The sequence below is a fragment of the Uloborus diversus genome, chromosome 5 (genome assembly GCF_026930045.1).
Source record: "Uloborus diversus isolate 005 chromosome 5, Udiv.v.3.1, whole genome shotgun sequence".
Taxonomy (NCBI): Eukaryota; Metazoa; Arthropoda; class Arachnida; order Araneae; family Uloboridae; genus Uloborus; species Uloborus diversus.
The window spans coordinates 63,270,898-63,291,695 of record NC_072735.1 but is presented as its reverse complement, the minus strand read 5'-3'; the positions used below and the strand labels follow the sequence as shown (position 1 = coordinate 63,291,695).

Genomic DNA, 20,798 nt, shown 5'->3' with positions numbered 1-20,798 from the left:
GTGCAAGAAAAAAAACTTCATTGGACCTATCAACAACAGTATACGTACATTACGTATAACAGCAAATACGTGTAATGACGATTTAAGCATAATTGTCTAGGAAAATATGCAAATACTGTTGTTGGTAATGTCCAATAAAGTGTTTTTTCCTTGCACCGGCAGTGACCTCATACTTTGTTTTTCGTATTTTTCTCGTTAACTATTTATCATACAGGAACATTTCATTGGGCAGTTTTTCTTTTTTCTTTCTTTTTTTTTTTTTTTTTTTTTTTTTTTTGTACTCTCAACGAGGAATCTAACTGCAGGGTTTATGCGGTCGTTTTGAGACGCCCTGTATATTCCATTTCAAAATACTTTAAATACAAACAAAAATAATGCTATTCTTAGTGGTAAAAATATATTAAAACAATTTTTTTAGTAAATAGTATTACTTACAAAGAGATTACGTAGGGTAGAAAACACAAACAATCAAACAATACGAGTACTATATGTATAAAACTATATTTCGTTTGAATGTTCACAGCTAAAGTCTAAGGTATAAAATTTTAAGCTCTTTGGCAAATGGCAAATGTTAATGATATTTTATGAAATGATCTATTTTTAGTGCATAATATACATAAAATATCTATATTATTTTTGTTACAAATATTTTACATGCAAGCGATCCTTTGTTGTTCTAAATTGTTAAACCCAATAAAATGTGTGCATAATTGAAGTTGTTGATCCATTTATTTGTATTACTTTTTCAAATACTTTATTTCTTATGTTTTTTTAATAGCATTAGTAAAGTGTTTCAGTTAAACGTTTTTGAATACACGCGGCATTGCAAGGTCGGAAATAGCTACTTCTTGTGGTGGAGGAAATTCTGCCAGAGTTCGAAAGCACAGAAAATTTCCTTTTGGGTATTACATGCTTTGAAAGAATTTATTTTAAAAGATAAAATCAACGTTATTAAACCACAAATGTTGTAAAGTTGCAGCATAAGTATGATTTTTTTAAAACCTAAGAGGAATTTTTTTTAAATTCAGAAAAGAGCTTGAGGTGGCAACGTTAAACAGTAGTCACCAAAGAAGTAGTCTAGCTTTCTGACATCAAATAAGTTTACATTTGTAGTATTAAACAAAACTACTACGAAATGTACAGAAATCAAACGGTTTCTGTACGTTTAGTGTCCAAAGAAAAACTTTTGTGCTTTCGAACTCATAAAGAACGCCCCCTATCTAAAGAAGGAGCTATTTTAGAGCTTGCAATGCCTCGTGATTCCGAATCGACATTGTGTCCTCGATCCCACCTTGAAGATCTGAAGCTTTCAGCTAAAATACCTTGTATACCGTAAAGTAAAGCAATCGTAAAAAAAGGAATGACCTTTTTTCAGATAAACATATTATCAGTTTCATAAATAAAAGATAAATTTTAACTAAATCTTTTCACCCATTAATACTTTTAACTGGATCTATACTATCGTCAAAACGAATCTTCCCAATACAGAAGTTGTACAGCAGACGTTTTCTCCCAACACAACAGTAATCTCACATCCATTCTTCAAGTTGGCAACTCATCGTGACATGCTGTATTGTAGACTAGATACATTGAGTCCATGTGCATGCTCCAGTAAAACAGGTGTTATCAAAAATTGTAGTAAAAGCTATAGTTTATGGCCTATCGTAATTTCCGATTAATTTACTTTTTCTTCTTGTGTAAGTCATCCCATAGGCTGAAATCCAAGTCTGGAAGCTCTTTGCAGTGCGTTACTGGATTGCTGTAAATAAGATTAAATGTTAGAATTAATCCTTTTACTTAGAAAAGTATGTAATGTCTTATTTTGAATTTGCAATCAATAAAACAAAAAAGAACTAAACTAAAATAAAATTACGAAACATAAGAAAGTTGCCATTCGTTCAATTATTTATACTTGAAATCATTAAACAACAAATAACTTTATGGGAACACAGGCCTTTATGTTCTTACCTTGTGTTTTCATTATTAACTCTCAGCCATTGACTATTAATACACACTATTGAAGCCACAATTAAATACTTATAGCTTGGTTCAGCATTGATGGTGTTTGGTGGGGAGTCAAAAACATCTAATTCTCCAACGCATGACTGAAGTAACCCTTTCTCATCTTATTTTCAACTGATTTTGAGGTACATTCGTATAAGCATCAACGACCTTGCGCTTCACATTACATTGAGCCATTGATGTCTGTTTACAATATTTTATTCCAAAAGGAAATTTGTTGCAAATTTTCAAAAAAGCATGACTTAAAAACTCATCTGGTAACTTATCTCTGTCTCTTCCTATTTCTAAACTCCGTTACTGGCTTTTCATACTACTCAAAATTCTGATTGTTAGGCTAGATAAACCTTCGTAATGATTTATTCTAAAATCATCGACATGAGCTACGATGCTTTATGAGGATTATGGACTGTTTTATCTATCACTCTTTATTTAAAGTGCTTAATCCGGTTAAATAGATTAAACTCACTTTCTTCAACTTCTTGTTTTTCGTGTACGAACCCCATTTCGGTAGTTGTTCCCTCTTCGAAGCAAAGGATTTAAATAATTTCATTATATTTCGCCTTAAATCTTATTTATTTATTTATTGTTGTTTTTAATGCGAAATTTAAAAAAACTCTTACTTCACATTAATTTCTTTGAGCTGCAAATTTCGGCTTTTTCGATGTTTTTAATAATTACGCTAACTATACCATTATTTAATGTTCGTAAAACATTTGTCAATTACCTTTTATTTATATTCAATTTACTGAATCAAAAAAAAAAAAGAAAAAGAAAAAGAAAAAAAAGGGAAAAAAAGGAATTAAGGGAGGGGGAACGAAAAACAAAAATAGCACTATAGTGCCATAAAACATACATAAAAGTTCTGTCGATTTTTTTTTCATTTTTCGTTTTAGTTGAAAGCTTTCACTAAAACTTAAGTTAATTTTTGCCTTGGATCACTACATGTGTTTCAGTTATATCAAGAACGCGATAATTAAATAAATAATTCCTCGAAAATGACATAGTTATTTAAGAAAAAAAAAACAAGTTATATATTTCAAACAATCTTCTAATGTATTGGGATTTCCGTTCGTAAGTTCAGTTAAAAATTTATTCATTTATTTCACTTTATTTTATATTTATATAATTATTTATTAAAACTTGTCAGTTATAAAGTTCCTTGTTTTTTACATTTCTTGCATGATAATGGAAACTTCTATCTTTCTACTACTTCGAAAATCCCATCATATTTAGTTCATTTTGACGTATACTTTGGAAAAATATTGCTCATTGCCAAAATATACTCCACGGAAGGAATATTCTATCATATATTTTTGACATGTGAAATTCAGTGTTCAATATTTTTTCCCAGTTTATTTCTCCAAAGATGTAACTATTTTTTTAACTAATTTTTGATACGTTTTACTCACATTTATATTTAATTTTACTAATTTGGGTTGAGTTGAAGTGCACAAAAAAAAAAAAAAAAAACGTGTGTGCTTTCAAAACGAACGTCGAAAAAACGTGACGAAAAATTATGTGTTTTCATTTGTTCGTCAGAATTGCTGTGTTTTACAAACCTTCTCAACACTTTTTTTAGACTAAATTGAAAAATATATTTTTGAACCTTGTTTATTGATTTTTTCTTTTAAATTGTCGAGCTTCAAAGGCTTCTAATGAAAAATAAAGTGCGAGTAAGCTAAGATTAAATATGTCATGTTAAATGTTTCAGTACAAAATCCACAAAATATCTCAATTTTTGAATGATTCTGACGTTTCGGCGATTATTTACAATCATACCACAATTGGTACCCTTAATTCCTTAATCCCCTTTGTTTGCTATTGGAATGAAATTCTCAAACAATGCCGAGACATTAAAGTATTATCTCTACATCAACGGTTTAAAATTCATTAATTTCACTTCAATTTTTTACGAATTTCTCCAAACGAAACTTTCTCCCGTTAACCAATTACCAGGAAGAAGGTGAACCACAAAGAATATTTCCAAACCAAATGGAGCATTCCGTACCCTTAAACGTCAAGCTCTGTGACGTTATTATGCAAGGAAAGATAATTAAGGGGATGATTTTGCTGACACACCCCTCGAGGCATTCTCTTGGACATTCTCCATCACGCTTTTGTTTTCCGCGCGAGAAATGAATGAACTCGAAACGCTCAGGTGGTTTTGCGTTCCCATAACTTCGTGGAATTAATGCGGCCATGATTGGGGTACCGGAAGAATAGCGATTATGACAAGTGCCGTTTACCTTATCGTTCGCTTTGACATTTAAAACAAAGTTTCCAGCTTAGTTAATCCGTATATCTGATTGAGCAATTTGTATTCTTTTTCATCGGACTTGAAATACGATTCTAATCGATAGTTGGAATCACGTGAGGACATGTGTTTACTTCCTTATCGATTTCATCGATCGACAAGAAAAGATTTGAAATTGTAAAGAGTGAAAAAGTTTCGATTATGGAATTAAAACGTTTGCGAACAAGTGAAATTATTATTCTTTTCATGCAAAAGAGTTTTGTTAATTCCTTTATCAGTTTGACAGAATTGTTTTGAAACAACTTTAAACCTTACATCTTTTAACTTACTTTATTTTACCACTAATCTGTATACTCGTCTTTTGTTGTTCTTTCGTTTTCTACATTCTTTCTACAATTCTTTTGTTGTTCTTTCGTTTTCTACATTCTTTCTACTCTTCTAAAGTTGCACTTTCGCTTTCTGTATTCTTTCTATTCTACTTTTGTTTTTCTTTCGTTTTCTACAATTTTTCCATTTTTCTTTTGTAATTCTCTCTTTTATTCTCTTCTTTCAATCTTTCTACTCTCCTTATGTTGTTTTTTCGCTTTCTAAAAATTTCCACTTGTCTTTTGTAGTTCTTTCATTTTCTACATTCTTTCTCCTCTTCTTATGTTTTCTTTCGCTTCCTATATACTTTCTATTCTTCCTCTGTTGTTCTTTCTTTTTCTGTATTCCTTCTACTATTCTTTTGTTGTTCTTTTGTGTTCTAAATTCTTTTTACTCTTCTTTTGTTGCTGATTTAATATATCGTCATGATATCGATAGCAAAATTTAGTGAAACGCATTTACTCATAAAGTAACAACGAAATGTAGCAAACAAACAAAAGAAAGAACATTTTGACGCAGTTTAAACATAAGTTGTTCCTTTACCATGTTCAAGAACTTTTGTAAAGATTAGTGATTGAGTTTAGGTTTTTTTAATACTTAGAGTTTTAACTGAAAATTATGTTTTGCCTTTGCTTATCATCAGAGCAGCTAAATGAATATGAGCTTTTTCTTTTACCCTAAAAAATAATTTTAAACTATTAAACAATTATCTTTCCAAACAATGCTCGCATACAATTTTCGAGTTTGAAATTATTATGAGCAAATGAAAAATAACTAAAGCAGTTCGATAGCAATTAATTCCCGTACCAGACTCAAGATCTTTGCAAAGATGACTGTTTGAGTTTAGGCTTTTTATAATGCTTCGAGTTTCTACTAGTAAGTTATGTTGTTGTTCTGTATACCGCGGAAGCAATACATCATCATGAGCTACTTCTTTTTCGTTTCGAATAAATTCTAAATTATTTTTTGATCTCCGAAATTCCTAATAATTTCTTACACACAATTTTCTATTTTATATTTTATATGAATAATTAAAACATAAATAAATAGATATAGTTTTACACTAAATAACACTTTTGTCTTGCACATCATTTTGAAACTTTTTTGGCACTTTGACAAAAACAAGCCCAACTTCAAAGTAAAAACTGCAGTTATTGCTTATTTAAAAAAAGAAAATACTTTTTTATTCATTAAAAGTTAAATATGAAACTTTAGAAAACAACCTATAAGTTTTTCGCCCATCAAGAGCATGCTTGAATAGGAACAGAAAATAAAGTATAATATCTCGAAAACATGCACATAATCTTTCTGCTTCTCTTGTTTTTCATTTAAAATATCGCCATGATAACCATACCAAAATTTTGTGAAAAATGTTTTTGCATAACATAACAAAGGAATGTCGTAAACAAACCGAAGGAAAAGCATTTTTCCGGTGCTTAAATGCAATTCAATCCTGTCCCACACTCAAGAAATGCTGCATGGAATGCTTATTGGATTTAGGCGTTTTTTAATACCTTGAAAGTTATCTTTTACTTATGTTAATGTTTTGTATATTGCGTGAGTATCTACATCAATATGAGAGCTTCTTTTTTTTTTCATTGATAAGTAAAAATTTCCTTAAATATTCTTAATTCCTAATAGTTTCTTACTCTCAACTTTCTCCTTTTTTATTAATTATGAAAAATTAAAAATAAATAATAAATAATTTTTAGACTAAGAAACACTTTTACACTTTTCGACTTTTTTGACTTTTTGGTAAAAAATTCTGTAACTGATTTTCATTGAAAAAAAAAATGACCTCAGACACATACTCATATCTTACTTCTAATTTCATTTTGAAACTTTTTTTAAAGACTTTTTAATGAATTTTTCCTTGAGATTAAAAATGGGAGCTCTTCTATTAATTTAAGTACCATTATGAAATTGATACTAATGTAGAAATGGAAAGCAATGGTGTGAGAACGCAAATATGCCATTTAGAGATAGTGTTTTAAAGTAAAATTATCATTTACTATGTTTTGTTTTTTAATGCAATTCTTTTTTTCCTACCTGAACAAAACGCTAACTCAGTTTTGTCTGACCGCAGATTACGTGGAATCTGACAAGACGCAAAGTGAGGACGATTCCACGTAAATTAATCTTGCAGAGGAGAAGGAAAAATAGCGATGGGATTTTGTTGCACGCGTTTTATAATGTTATTAGGGCTTTTCTAGTTTATTGCATTCTTTATGTTGAAAATAAGAAGAAACAAAAAGAGTTTCTATGGAAACAGCAAAAATAAATAAAATGTTTTAATTTCATCCGAAAATGTAAAAGCAAAATAGTAAAATCAAAGTTATTTTGAAAATAATCGGTTAAGTTTTGTAGTGAGAATACATATCAAGTATAGTTTAGGTTAAAAACAAATAAATATTCCAGTGAACAAATTGTCCTTTTCATAAAACTGGGTCGAAATAATTAAGATGAAAATGTGCACATCTGTATTGAACAAACCACCACCGCTGTAAACTAATAGATGCGTCCATTTCCGCTTATAAACTGGATATTATAAGCGGATTTGGAAGCCTTTGCATATCATCAGTGGTCAGACTGTAACTAAAATCAGTATTACATTGAAACTTTGAAAATTAAATGTTTCATTAATACTTACACTGAAGACGGAAACCTAAACACATATTTCTGTATTTCATGTATGTGTGTGTTTTCACAAATAATCTTGGAAAACGGAGTTTTCTTTATGGATTCCAGTTGATCTGCAAAATAAATATGTAAATGAAAATTTGAAATAATTTATTCAAATAATCAAAGCAGCATTTTAATAAAAAAATTAATAAAGTAACTTTTCAACCCCTAAGCATTATACCCGAACAAGAGCTCCACGAAATATTGTTTTTCTTCTTGAAAGATAAATATAAGAGAAAAGTAAGATTTAAAAAAAAAAAAAAAAAACTACTATCAGGTTGAGAGAGCTGAGTGCTGTGAATGCAATTTTCTTTAAAGTTTTTTTTCAAGAAAAGTAAAAATTTGAGAACAAAATTTTAAGAAACAAAACATGTCGAAAAAATTCCAATAACCAGCAAAATAATATTCGCAGCTGTAATGATTGAGGAAAATAAAACTTTTCAATATTTAAAATTTTTAAAAGGAAATACTTAATGTACACAGACGTTTTTATGGCCATATGTAACAAGTTAATAAAACTCGGTTGTTTTCCACATGAGTTGATTTTGGAGTACTCAAAAAAGGAAAAGTCACTCCATTTTTTGTTATCTGCAGCCCATAGGTTGCATGCTACCCACTGAAGCTTCCAAGCGTAACCAAAATTCATTCAATTAGTAAAATCACACAACAAATTAAATGATACGTTAAATGTACGGGAATTACACTCAAAAGAAAATGTTTCACATTTATTTTCTTAGTTAAAGCAATCAAGCTTGGGCATGCATCTGAGAGTCATGAGATAATACCATCAAATGATAACTAAATAAAATATACGAAAAAGAATTGCACATAGGAACTTTTGAACAAAACAAACTTCAACCATGAAAAGAATCAGTTGGACCGGGGGTTCCCAAATGTTTCCAGTCGACAGTACCCTTTGAAGAATTAGAATTTTCTCATAACACCCCCTAGCCCGTCTCTATTATATAGAGATATTGATACCATGGACAGTACGTGGCACTTCTCTCCTCTTTCTGCGGCGTCCCAGGGCCAAATCCCTAAGTTAGGCTGATATCCATTTGTCCTCGTCAAATCCCTGGCTTCCCAGTACTGACTAATTAGAGTTATCAGACTGTGCAAGGTACAGAAGTATGTGTTCAGCGCCTTTATCAGCACAAATAAAAGTCAAAATGTAATCTTCTGCAAAAAAAAAATAATAATAATAAAAAAATGATATGATTACTTGTTAACATTTACAGAGGGTAATGGCTAAAAAGAAACACCTGCATTGCGCAACAAATCTAGCAGGGAAAGTGAGATTTATAACTAAGTGTTAATAAAAAAAACTGTCTGTGATCGCTTTTGTAGATATGGCAGAAAGGAAAATGAAGGTCACTTAAATTTAGTAAACATCGTTTTCAGTACATGAAATATAGCCACAGCCCGGTTATCACATCCAGAGACAGTAGTTTTGTTCTTGTAATGAACTCATCAGTCTGAAATAGGGCACAACAGAGCTGGAAGCAGATGTCATGTTGTTGAAGCTGAGAGTGCCAACAAACTGGTAGATAAAGTAAATTTAACTCACCAGCAGGAGTCCGCAGAGATGGTGTGGACTCTCATTGTTGGTATATTGCATATGGAAGAAGCCTTAGCCTTGGTTTAAGAGCGGTACCTTACTGCTTTAATACCCAAGCTTTGTCTTTAACTGACTGAGTGTAGCCACACCATGGCAGCAGACTCTCGCTGGTGAGCAAAATTTACTTTATCTACCAGTTTGTTGTCACTCTCAGGTTCAATGAGATGACATCTGCCTCCAGCTCGGTTATTCACTATTCCAGACTGATGAGTCCATAACAAGGATAAAACTGCAATCTCTGGATACGGTAACCGGGCTGTCGATATATTGCTTGTTGTTCTGTCTGAGCCCTGGGTGAAAGACGGTAACTCACTGCTTTAACGTTTAAAGCGTCAAGCAACGATGGCGGTTTTTGGAAGCATGTGGACCCCTGAAAATGACTTCTCTATGCTAATTAGGCTTCAATTAACAATGTTTCAGTTTCAAAAATCACCACGAATGTGGTAAACTAATTTGTTTCCCTCTACCTCATATTTATTTTTTTCCCAACTTATCGTTAAAAAAAAAGAGCCCTACATTGAGAAAGTGACTCCAGAAGAGATGTCAATAAAACTAAAAAAATATAAACAAATGAATAAATAAATACAAACTAATTTACCTAAAGAGAAAGACCCAGTCTCTCCATGATGCTCAAAGTAATATCGGTCACCAAATTTTAAGTGGTAATACTGTATTCCGATGATGCAGGCAAAAGTAGGACCAACAACACCATCAGGAACCAAACTTTCTGATGTTCCACCAGAGAAAAGATCAATGTCGTGGACAGACCTGAAGATAAATAAAAGAATTTTTGAAAAAAAAATATTTCTTACTCAAAAAATTTATTAAGAGCAGTATATATTCTTTCATAAAGCAATATTAGTTTTTTCAACCGTAAATTATTTTTAACAATTTGTTATCCAGCCATCCTAATTGAATTGCAAATTATTTATATGTGGTCGAGATCAGTTCAGTTCCAAGTTTCTCAAACTAAAACGAGCTAAAAAAAATTCTTAAACCTGAAAAGAAGTTATGTTTTTTTTTTTTAGTTTTAATATTGCTTCTGAAATATATTTTACTTCGAGCTCACGATGTGCTAAAACACTTGTAAGTCTATTATAGATAAATATCATATTAAATGAACTGATTTATCAGCACAGAGGAGTAGTAACAGAGTACTTTGTTGTTTTCCTCAATATCACTGCTTCTTTCTTTCTTTCTTTCTTTCTTTCTTTTTTCTTTTTGACGGTCTTTCGCCTTTTTTGATTTGTTACTAAACGAGGATTAATTTATTAACTCTCAGGTCCGCATTTTTTTTTAAATCCAATTTGTGGAACAAATAATTTTGACAAAAAGGCTATTTATTATTATGTATACTGATTAATTTTATTATATCTATCTTTAAATTTGTTTGTGTGCTACTGTGAAAGATAAAATTTGAGAATATTAACATTTATCAGTGATTCACCGGAAATTTTAGGACTTACGCGGATATCTTTGCAATGTGTGAACTTTAAAATCCAACTAAGAACGTTGACATTTACCACGTTTCGGTATTTTACAATAGCATGTAGATAATCATACGTGTATATACATATATATATATATATGTATATATATATATACTACTTTCTTTTTTATTAAATTAAGAGACTTCCGCTTACTGATAGATGTCTTGTAATCTTTTCCTTCGATCTGGTGTCATGAATCTGTCAAGATCTTCAAATGTCTTTATTTCCACGCCAAAACAGTATTGGATGTAACTCGTGTATCCTTGCAGACCGTGATCCCTGCCTCTTTGAATATTTAAAGCTGCCAAATCTAACCCAGTGGCGTTACCACGCCTCCTACAAAAGAAAGAAAACAGTTGATTTCGTAAGTTACGAAAACTTACATTGTTTTTATTTCATTATTTAAAAACATTTCATAAGGTTAGAAACTGCAATACAAATTGACCTTCGCCATTCAATGTTAAATTTGATAATGCTTTTTGCTAAACTAATACATACAGAATTTCCCGAAAAAAAAAATTAATGTGATATGAAGAATTGCTTACGAAACAAGAAAATGTTCTCAAAAGATGTCTCTTATTCGTATAAAAAGCGGATATATGAATCACAGGTGTGATATTAACGCAACGAGAAACCAGTTTCATGCTTAGAGCAGGAATTAGTAAATGGAGTTAGTCATTTGCTTAGCAAAAGCTGAGGCAAAGACTCCAAGTCGCGTGGCTCAAGAACGACAAATGGTTGGAATGTTTTGTGTGAAACTAGCGAAATAAACCTGATTTCTTCCAATACTTTCTTTTAAAAACTATCACATGACTTGAGGTCTTTGTTTCACGAATGAAAGCCTTCACTCACTCCAGTTTATCTCTTCTCAGTGGTTCTATGGGCAACCGAGGCCCTCTAGATAGACCGGCAAGCGACCGAAAAGCGCAAGCTTGTGGCTGAGCGCATGCGTTCAATCAACTTCGCAATTCCCTGATTGGCTGTAAACAGCGTTGTATCTACAGGGTTACACTTGCCAGTTTTATTTAAGATTCGCGGGTTTCATGACAGTTTGCTGTTGCAGCTACGAAGTTGAACATCTAGTTATACTTCATCTACAATTATATGAACTGTTAAACGACTTGTCGAAAATATGAACATTTTACAAAGGTACTTAACGTTATCACATTAGTTAAGTCATTTTATACTTAGATCATTATTTTTAGCTTTATGTTTTAACTTTGTTGACGCTCGATTTCGTAAACTGTATGGAAATATGAAAAATGTTCACAAAGACGAATAGCATTGTTTCAATAAAAAACATTTTAGGATTGGTAAACTAGCTGTTCGTAAAATCGGACTAGAGAACTGCGCAATCGCAATCGATTATCATACGCATTAGATAATATTCTAGCAGTGCTTTGCTGGTACGAATATTGAAATGCGGTTACATGCGTTGTAGATCTTTTTCCTTGTCTGAAAATACGCGAGATAACACTTTTTCCCAAGTGGTGAATGCAGGGCTGTAGACAGGGCAGGAACCGTCGGGACAAATCCTCCCTCGAAATTTTAAATTATCTCCAAAAAATAAAGAAACGAAGAAAATCTATAAAAAATTTCAATAAGTCCTCATTTTTTCACACCTTGGTCATTACTGATTGCTAATGACTCTTGATATGAATAGCATTTAAAAACATTCTTTGATATACTCTTGAACAAGAGACGTAACATATTTACATCATCAAAACTATCATTTTTAATCCTATCATACTTTTGATTACATGCTTAATTTTGTAGATTTTAATAAAATTAGACTTTAAGAATATTAATTTATTTTTTGAAGTGGTCAGTGTACAACTTTCTTTTCAACTGTGACTATTTTCACTTATTTGAGTGAAAGTTATTCTAAAAGCCCCCGACGCATGTATTTGTAATTACAAACAAGTAATAAACACTGTATCAAGTGTTATAGACCGTAAAAGCGTACGCAGTCCTCTTATTTTATGAACGCCCTAATAAATAATTCCGATGGAATATAAATTAGTTATCAAATATTAATGAAGTAATTAATTAAAATAATTATTTGATACGAATTTTTTAAATACAGTGTTGTTTATTTTTTTTAAACAACATAATAAACATAATTTTTAAATGCTATTTTCCCACTTGATTACATGTCCTGGAACCACCTTTGCCTCGACCATGTCCCTCCGCGAAAAAATATCCTGGCTACGGCCTTGGGTGAATGATCAACGATATGAGTGAGATAAATAATCATATTTCATAATTTTCTGATTTTTAACTTGTATGATCATCACACATAAATACCCTCGCCGCAGTAGAAGGAGAAAAAAAAATATACGCACACACAATCGCCAGTGGCCAAGAAAATCGAAACCAAGCAATGCAACATGCCCCTGGCTATGAGATAAAAAAGTTGTGCTGCCATCTATCGAATTTTGTGAAACATATATTGTATATCACGTAATTTGATCTAACGATTCTCCCCCACCTTATTCAGAAGTGGGTAATTCAACTTTAAATTTGACTATAATATTTGTTTCATAAACATAAAGCAATGCATACGCAGCTAATAATAATAACAGAAATGAATAATGTGTGACATGTACTGTGCATGAAACATTATTTGCTGTGTAATTTTCAACCCCTCTTTCAGTGGTAGATAATTGAAATTTTTAATGTGACAAGTTGTTTAATAAACATAAAACAATACAAATTTTAATAATATTAAACAAATTCAACAAAAGAAGAGAGAGAATTTGTTTTAATATTATGTACAAAATCTTATTTTGGAAGTCCGTGTAATATTTACGAGAATAATAAACTATGCAATGCGTATTAAGAAACATTTTTATCAATTTACAATACACACAGCAAATGCGCTATTCGAAGAATTCGAAAATCCAATTTCTCCAGTTCCAAAATTGTGTTTCTCGAAGTAAAAATGACATCGTTATCAAAGTTTAGTGCTGCCATCTGTTGTGTAATATTATAAAATTTTAAATATGTCGTTTTTACTTCCTTTTACAAACGAGCGGATGTGCGCATCACATGACTTCCTTTTACTCAGATTTAATGTCATTTTCCCATTATTGGCACTTTTAATGTGATTCAATAGTTTACTCTCTAAATATCACCAACAGTGGCCTAATTGAAACCAGATTTAAAAAAAAAATCGAAATTAACTATGATTTCCTCTCAAAAAGGAGCAGAAGACCCCTTCGGAACATTCGATTGCGACCAAAAGGGGAGGTGCAAAACTAGGAGCCTACGTACCAAATTTCAATTTTCTAGGAATCACCGTTCTTGAGTTATGCGACATACATACGCACATCCGCACATACGCACATACATACACACATACAGACGTCACGAGAAAAGTCATTGTAATTAACTCGGGAATCGTCAAAATGGATATTTCGCGTGTGTATACGTTCTTAAGCACTTATCCACGTGTGATCGAGTCGAAAAAAAAAACTCGACATTCATTCGGGGGTGAGTAAAATGGAAATTAAGGTCGATTTTTGAGTGAATATTTTTTTTTTTTTTTTTGCGAATACAATACTTCCTTTTTTGTAAAGGAACAAAGCAGCCTTTTACATCACTGCCAGCACGTCAGGCACATGTGCTACTACTATTTTCATTCTAATGAGTTGAATCAACTTAAAGGAAATTGCCAAGCGCTCGCTCTATATGCGAGTAAACTAGTTGAGTCAACTCAGTTTAACAACGTTGGGAGCAGCTGCTCGAATAAATTCGTCTCAGTCCAGTGAAATGAGACATGCATTTTTTATATATTTTTTACGCACCCTTTTCCTTCAAGAAGAAAAGACGTTCAACTAAGTTGCTTCGTGTGCCCAGTCTAGTCAGTCAGATAATTGACAGGCAACTTGATCGGAAAGTTGATTCAACTAACCACCTTATGTGTAGGAGGTCTAAGTTCTCGTTGATCATTTGATTTGTAGTGTGTGTACAGTTGAACCTCGATTACCTGAAACTTTTAACCGAAACCCCGATGAACCGAAATTTATATTCTGGGATTTCAGCATTAAATCTTTTTTCTTCCCATCCTTCAGCTTAGTGTACAAAATAAATAAATAACTAAACAAGTAAAAAGAAATTGATGTAAAAAATTTCCGAAATCGATTGCGAAGAAATTGTCAACATCGATGGATAAAACAATATTGGTCAGACGAATTGGCTTCCTTTTGCATATTGTATCGATTAAACATTGATATAAATTTCCTTAAATGCATCATTTCTAAAGCAATGTAAACTAATACGTTTACGTATCACTAGATATAATAAATGTAATTATATTCATGGTTTTCATCCCAGGAATTCCTCAAGTATCTTTTTCAGAAGGAAAAACATATGTCATTAAAACAACTACAGGAAGTAAAAGATGAATTTCAAACTAGGGATGCGCTGATAATCAAATTGGCCTATTAACGAATAATCAATTGTTGATAATTAGCCGATAGATCAGCTGAGCCGATTAATGATCAAAATGGCAACTTCACCAATTTCTCTAACTTTTTTTTTCTTTTACGATTTTGACTTCAGTAACAGATTTTTTTAAGATTTATTTTTCTCCACTTTCCTAAAGTTCTACAAATAACTTCGAAACTTGATCCAATTTCTTTGAACCTTTTTCCGTATTATTGTTAATAAAGTTAATTATGTTAACTTGATGTTAACAAAATAATTCTATTAACGATAGTTAACTAGATAGGAACGCTTTAAAATATTAGGAGTAGTTTATTATTAGTAGGCTAACTTAGGAGCACTTTGTTTTTTTATTTTTTTTTTTTTTTCAATTTATAGTAGTCGTATTATCCGTGCCCTTTATGCTATAATAAAAATTATAAGGTTATTTTTAAGCACCATGCTAAAGGAGAAAAATGTCGACACATAAGAAACGTTGTAACATTATATACATGTGTATATTTATTCAAAGTAGAAAAAATTATTAAAAAATTACATTACTTCAACCATCAGTTTGTAAAAATATAAAAATAAAGTATGTACATATTTTTTTAAATTAAATGATATACAATAATAATTATTTTTTGTTGAATCAAAAATTAATATAAAGTTAAAGTTGTAATATGTATAATTTAGTCATATATATAGTTGGAAGCAACAAAATAACTGAAGGAAAAGAAAAATGTTGTTTTTGTCTGGGATTTGGGTATAATAATGCAAACTTAGAAAATAATTCTGATTTTTTAAAGAAATAAAGCTAAAACCTTCGGAAGCTTTTCTTTTTCATTGGAGAGAGTTAAAGAGCGGTTGCAGTGGGATCATATCCCGTTGGTTATTCCGTCACATTTTGTTTCATTAATAGATAAACGAAAGTAACATTAATGATATAAAAGCAAAAAGTATCTGCAGGCGGGCGATGTGAAAAGAGTGGGGAATGGAGGCTAGAAGATGGAATAAACAATAACTTGATATGAATATGGAACGAAATTTCTCCCGATTTATTGCAAACATATGCTTGTGGTGGGTGTGGTGATTCTTACTTATGTTTTTCGCAATGCAAAAGTCGTGGAATTTAATTGTTCATAAGGGTGTCAAATTATCATGTGAAATATGAGCTGTGAGAGTGTTAACCTTTAACAATTTTATCAATTTTACATTTTCTAAACTGTTTCTTTTGTTTTTGCTCTGTGCACTTTATACATATTATAATAATGTTTGCAGAAAATTACATTTATTAATTCTTAATAAATGGATTCATCATAGTTTCTTGTTAAAGATATACTTTAAAAATATTTCTGGATATAATTACTTCCGCCAATTAATCGGCAACATTTCGCCGATTATAAATAACTGGCACAGTGGCCGATTATGACGAAAGAAACTCTTCCGAGAGAGCGAAGTCTTATAAACGCAATACAGTATACCGTTGCTAACGTTATATACTATCATCATAGTACTTAATTGACGTTATTTTTTATGAATGAATAATGCAAATGCATTGAGATACAAGTACATTGTATTATTTATTTGACTTTGTGTAGGGTAGACTAAGCACGTTTACGCAGTGCTCTTTTTTCAAAACGAATTATAACTGAAAAGCTAACAGTCATAACAGATTGATTCTGCTCCCTAGCAAACACCCTCACAAGTTTTTTAGCATCAGTCGAGCTTCGGTCCAGCACGCAGAAAGAATAACCGAGTCGAGTAAAATTTGTGTTGAACGTTTTGAAGCTTATTGTGAATAAATAATACTTAATATATATATATATATATATATATATATATATATATATATATATATATATATATATATATATATAAAATAGCAGAATTTTACCCTTATTTGAGAATTGTATTTTCATGAACTGAAATGTTATTTTATTTTTTTTTGCACGTTGAAAAAAAATCCAAACTTGGCGACGGGTTAAGTTTATGCGTTGACGTCGGAGCACCTTAACGCACGTTCTTCTGTGCCTTACTTAAACGTGCCCCTGACAAGTTTTTCGCTCTAAACGGTCTCAAACCTTTTTAGTATTTTCCGGCTATTTAGAGTTAAAGTTTACCATTTAATTTTTAATTAAGTTACAAATTCGTGTCTTATAGCTTACATAGTGTACATCTTCATACACAGCCCCTGTATAGATAGTACATCTTCATACTCCTTTAGCTTCAACATTATACATTATTTAGTCTGTAATAAATTTGCTTTATTTCAGCTATGGTAAGACATGATATTCAAAACACTAACAGAACCACGTTAGGTGTCAAAATACACGTGCCCCGTCTCCGGGCACGTTTACGCAACCTACTTATGTTTAAAAATATTTTTTTTTAATGGTTAAAAATACAAGATGAACAGCAGCTGAATATACCAATTTTGACTACAACAATTGTTTCATAAAACCGCAGTGTCTAAAATTTCCTTAAATTTATCGAAAAAAATCAGCGTAAACGTGCCCGGGTATACCGTACTCATATTGCATACATTTTACAATAATTGCTGTATATTTTGTGGATTGAAAATACAACGTATTTCTTTTGATACCTAAAGTTTCAGAAAACTGTAAGTCGCGAAATCTTTCTAGTATGTGTCCTGTAATATAGCCCAATATAGCCTACATTGCCATCGTCTTCACAAAAACAATTCTAAGCGCTAACCAATGGGCGTGTGCAAATTATTTCAAAGTCACATGTTTACCCGGATAAGATTGAGCAATTGTCACCACTTGATAGGCCGAAGAAAGAAAAAAGCTGTTTTTCGTACATTAGTCTCAAGATCAGTAACCCAATTAAATGACAAAATAATCAAGGAAAATCATGCAATTTGAATTTCGGTCACGTGTCTTGGATTTAAGAAACATAGAAAAGATTTAAGCCTCAATAGTTGACTCAACAGGGAAATGCTCAAGTGTTAATTTTACTTTCTACCCATTTTACGGCTTTAAAAGAGTCAATACATCAGAATTAAGGTTTAAGAGGAAGTTGCTATACGGGTTTTAAAGGTTTTGACATGCATTTGAAATTTTTACTGTAGAGTTTTCGATAATTTGAATTCAATAAAGACATTATTGTTTGGAAAAATATTGTCTTATTAATAGTAGGGGAGAGTGTTGTACCTTGGTAAACTTTTCATATTTTAATTTTTAACGCCAATTATTAAAATCAAAATTAAAATCTAAAAGTGACATTAAAATACCCCAACATATTTATCTGCAATGTATTTTTTAAAATTCAGACAGTTTGAAAATAAAATATTGCCAGCCATTTAAAGTAAGAGTTCCAAACTGTCCCAAGGTACAGCATCCTATTGTACCTTGGGACACAACCTGTTATACCAAGTGGCACTCTGCATGATTCAGGAAATAACCATATATAATTGAGTCAATTTTGTTCCGAAAAACAATTTTTTTTTCATGGTAATGAATTAAATTATGAATAAAGAGCAGTAAATCATAAATAATGAATTATGTATGATTACCAGTATTAAATGTGCTTAAAAGACTACATCATGTTAGAAAATTGTTAGAACCACGCATATGTTGCACCTTGAGATATGTCCTAAGGTACAATATGTTTGGCTGTCTCGAGGTACAATCACCTCGTGATTTAATAAAAACCAAAATGGTGGTCAATCTAGATGCACTATCATTGTTTTCTCTTAACCAACATATTTAAAGTACTTCTCATTAACAACAAAATAAAATTCAGATGATAAGGTTTATAAATACAAAGACAGAACATGAAATAAAAATGAAGAAAATATTTACTTTGGATTTATTAACTTTTCTTTCTTTCACAAAATTAACAATTTAACTATTTTGATTCCGATCAATACTATTGCACCATTTAGTGGTAAAGGTTACTAGTTAGAGATTACTAAAAACATAGCTGGTAAAAATAGATTCTTAGTTATTTTTTACCTGTATAAGAAGTTTCTAACATCAGGAACCATATAAGGATCAAATTTCTGCGCAGGTTGTAATGTCAATCCTTTCATAAGGGGATCCAGTTGACCATCATAGAGCTCGAATGGGAAGAAAAAGTAATTCCTCAACATGATCCCGGAAATGTGACCGGAATGCTCCTGAATTTCACTAAACAATCCATCAATGAGCGTGTGACCGAACCTGTAAGCTGCTGTTGAAAATTCGTTGATCATTGTTGGTTCCATTTTAGAGTTGTATTGAGTGAAACCGGACTCAAGCACCCAAAGGCTGTAGAAATCCATGTAATGAGAGCCTAAAACAACGGGGAGATATTCTCCAAAAACGACCATCTGTAGCTGGGCTGCCAGAATTCGCCTGAAACAAAAGTTAAAAAGTGATAAACCACTGCTTCAGTTTAAATCAATTTATTATGCAATTTATTTTAATGTGTTTAAAAAGAAAAGCATTAAACTTTAAATCAATAGTTAAAATTAGTTTAAAGAAAAATCATCTAAAGAAAAGCACTATATTTAAATTTTACAGCATTTCACACTTTCAGTTGATTTGACACTCAATTGTTCTTTTTTTTTCTTTTTTAATATTAAACTTTTATGGCAGATACAATTCAATTTAACTAAACCACATGGGAGAAAAATTCCAAAAGGAGAAAATGCATTTGCTGACACAAATTAGGCTTACACAATGTAATAATTCATAATATTGTCGATAAGTTCTTTTTCGAGTTTTTGTGCTATCAGTATAGTTAAAACATGGGTCTTTTCCACAGTGATAATTCCTTTCAAGAAACAGCTTTATATGGCACTGATGTTTTCATAAGTGCTTTTTGCTATTGATATGCTAATGGTACAATCACTAGTCAACAAAAATTTTTTTTGCCTGCATCCTGGTTTTAAATATTCAATTCCTGCTAATTTTGGGTCGAGAAAAAATATGGTAGTGAATTTTTTATTAGTTCTTGTTTTCAAGATATATGAAAACCTACTGGAGTAAGATGCGCAGCAACCGCTCTTTAATTTAAAGGTAACGTTAAAAAGGGAAAAAATCCTCTGCAATAAATGTTATTAAACAATGCTCATTTTTCGGAAAGCAGTGATTGCTTCATTTTCGATTGCCTTTTTAACGTGAAAGAAGGACTATCTCTTGTAGTAGTTCAGCAGCATTTGGCGAACAATGCCAGCAATGGCGAGCAACTCAGCTCAATGACCCTGAAATCTGCGTTCCAATGTAAAGATATCTTGGTGAAAATTTTCCTCATGCTCACTGATTATAGCTTTAGTTTTTAAGCAAAAAACCTTGGAACAAGTGAACAAAATAAAGTTTCAGAGACACATCATTCAACAATGGTCTCAGAACTTCCGCAGAGATTGTTTGACCATCTGTCTTTTGTTCTCGTCTTCTCTGCTGCTTAGAAATACTTGTAATACACCCTTAAAGACTTCCTGTTTTTTTTTTCTCTCCTCGCAATTTGTTTTTCAAAAACAGTGATTTTCATAATTACGCGTATTTGTAGGGATGATAAAAATTCTCTCCTTAACCTTAGTTTCAATATATCTTGGAAATATCCCTCTAAGGTATCGGAAAAATGTCTCTGTTCACAGCTTTCATGAAGTTCTTCATTTTTCCGAGCAGAATGAGCATGGGTGGAAGCGGAAATGAGTGAATCTAATAGAGGCTGATTTTGGGCATTTCTCTTCCCAGAATTTAAATCTCTTGAAGTCCATTTCGGTTTTCAGGTAGTGAGATCTTCTATCCAAACTTGGGGTCGAAGTTTAGAAGGCAGTTAGTCCCATAAGATATGTTTCTATCTGGCGCATTAGTGAGAATTCACTATCCTAGTTGGCCCTGTATCTTGAAAACTAGAGCTAATCTCAACTTTTTGCGGTAACTTTCGTGTTGAGCGAAGCAACATACTTCGGAAATAGCCATTTTTG

General features: G+C 31.6%; 1 protein-coding gene across 1 annotated transcript in view; it reads right to left on the bottom strand.

The window, feature by feature from the left end:
- Positions 1 to 1,680: 1,680 nt before the first annotated feature.
- Positions 1,681 to 20,798, bottom strand: part of LOC129222947 (peroxidase-like) — a 47,640-nt gene continuing 28,522 nt past the window's right edge. The window contains exons 10-14 of the mRNA XM_054857509.1: positions 18,841 to 19,221; positions 10,586 to 10,768; positions 9,541 to 9,710; positions 7,293 to 7,395; positions 1,681 to 1,759 (exon numbers count right to left, since the gene is read on the bottom strand). Of these exons, the coding sequence (XP_054713484.1) occupies positions 1,681 to 1,759; positions 7,293 to 7,395; positions 9,541 to 9,710; positions 10,586 to 10,768; positions 18,841 to 19,221 (916 nt within the window). The remainder of the gene's footprint in view (positions 1,760 to 7,292; positions 7,396 to 9,540; positions 9,711 to 10,585; positions 10,769 to 18,840; positions 19,222 to 20,798) is intronic.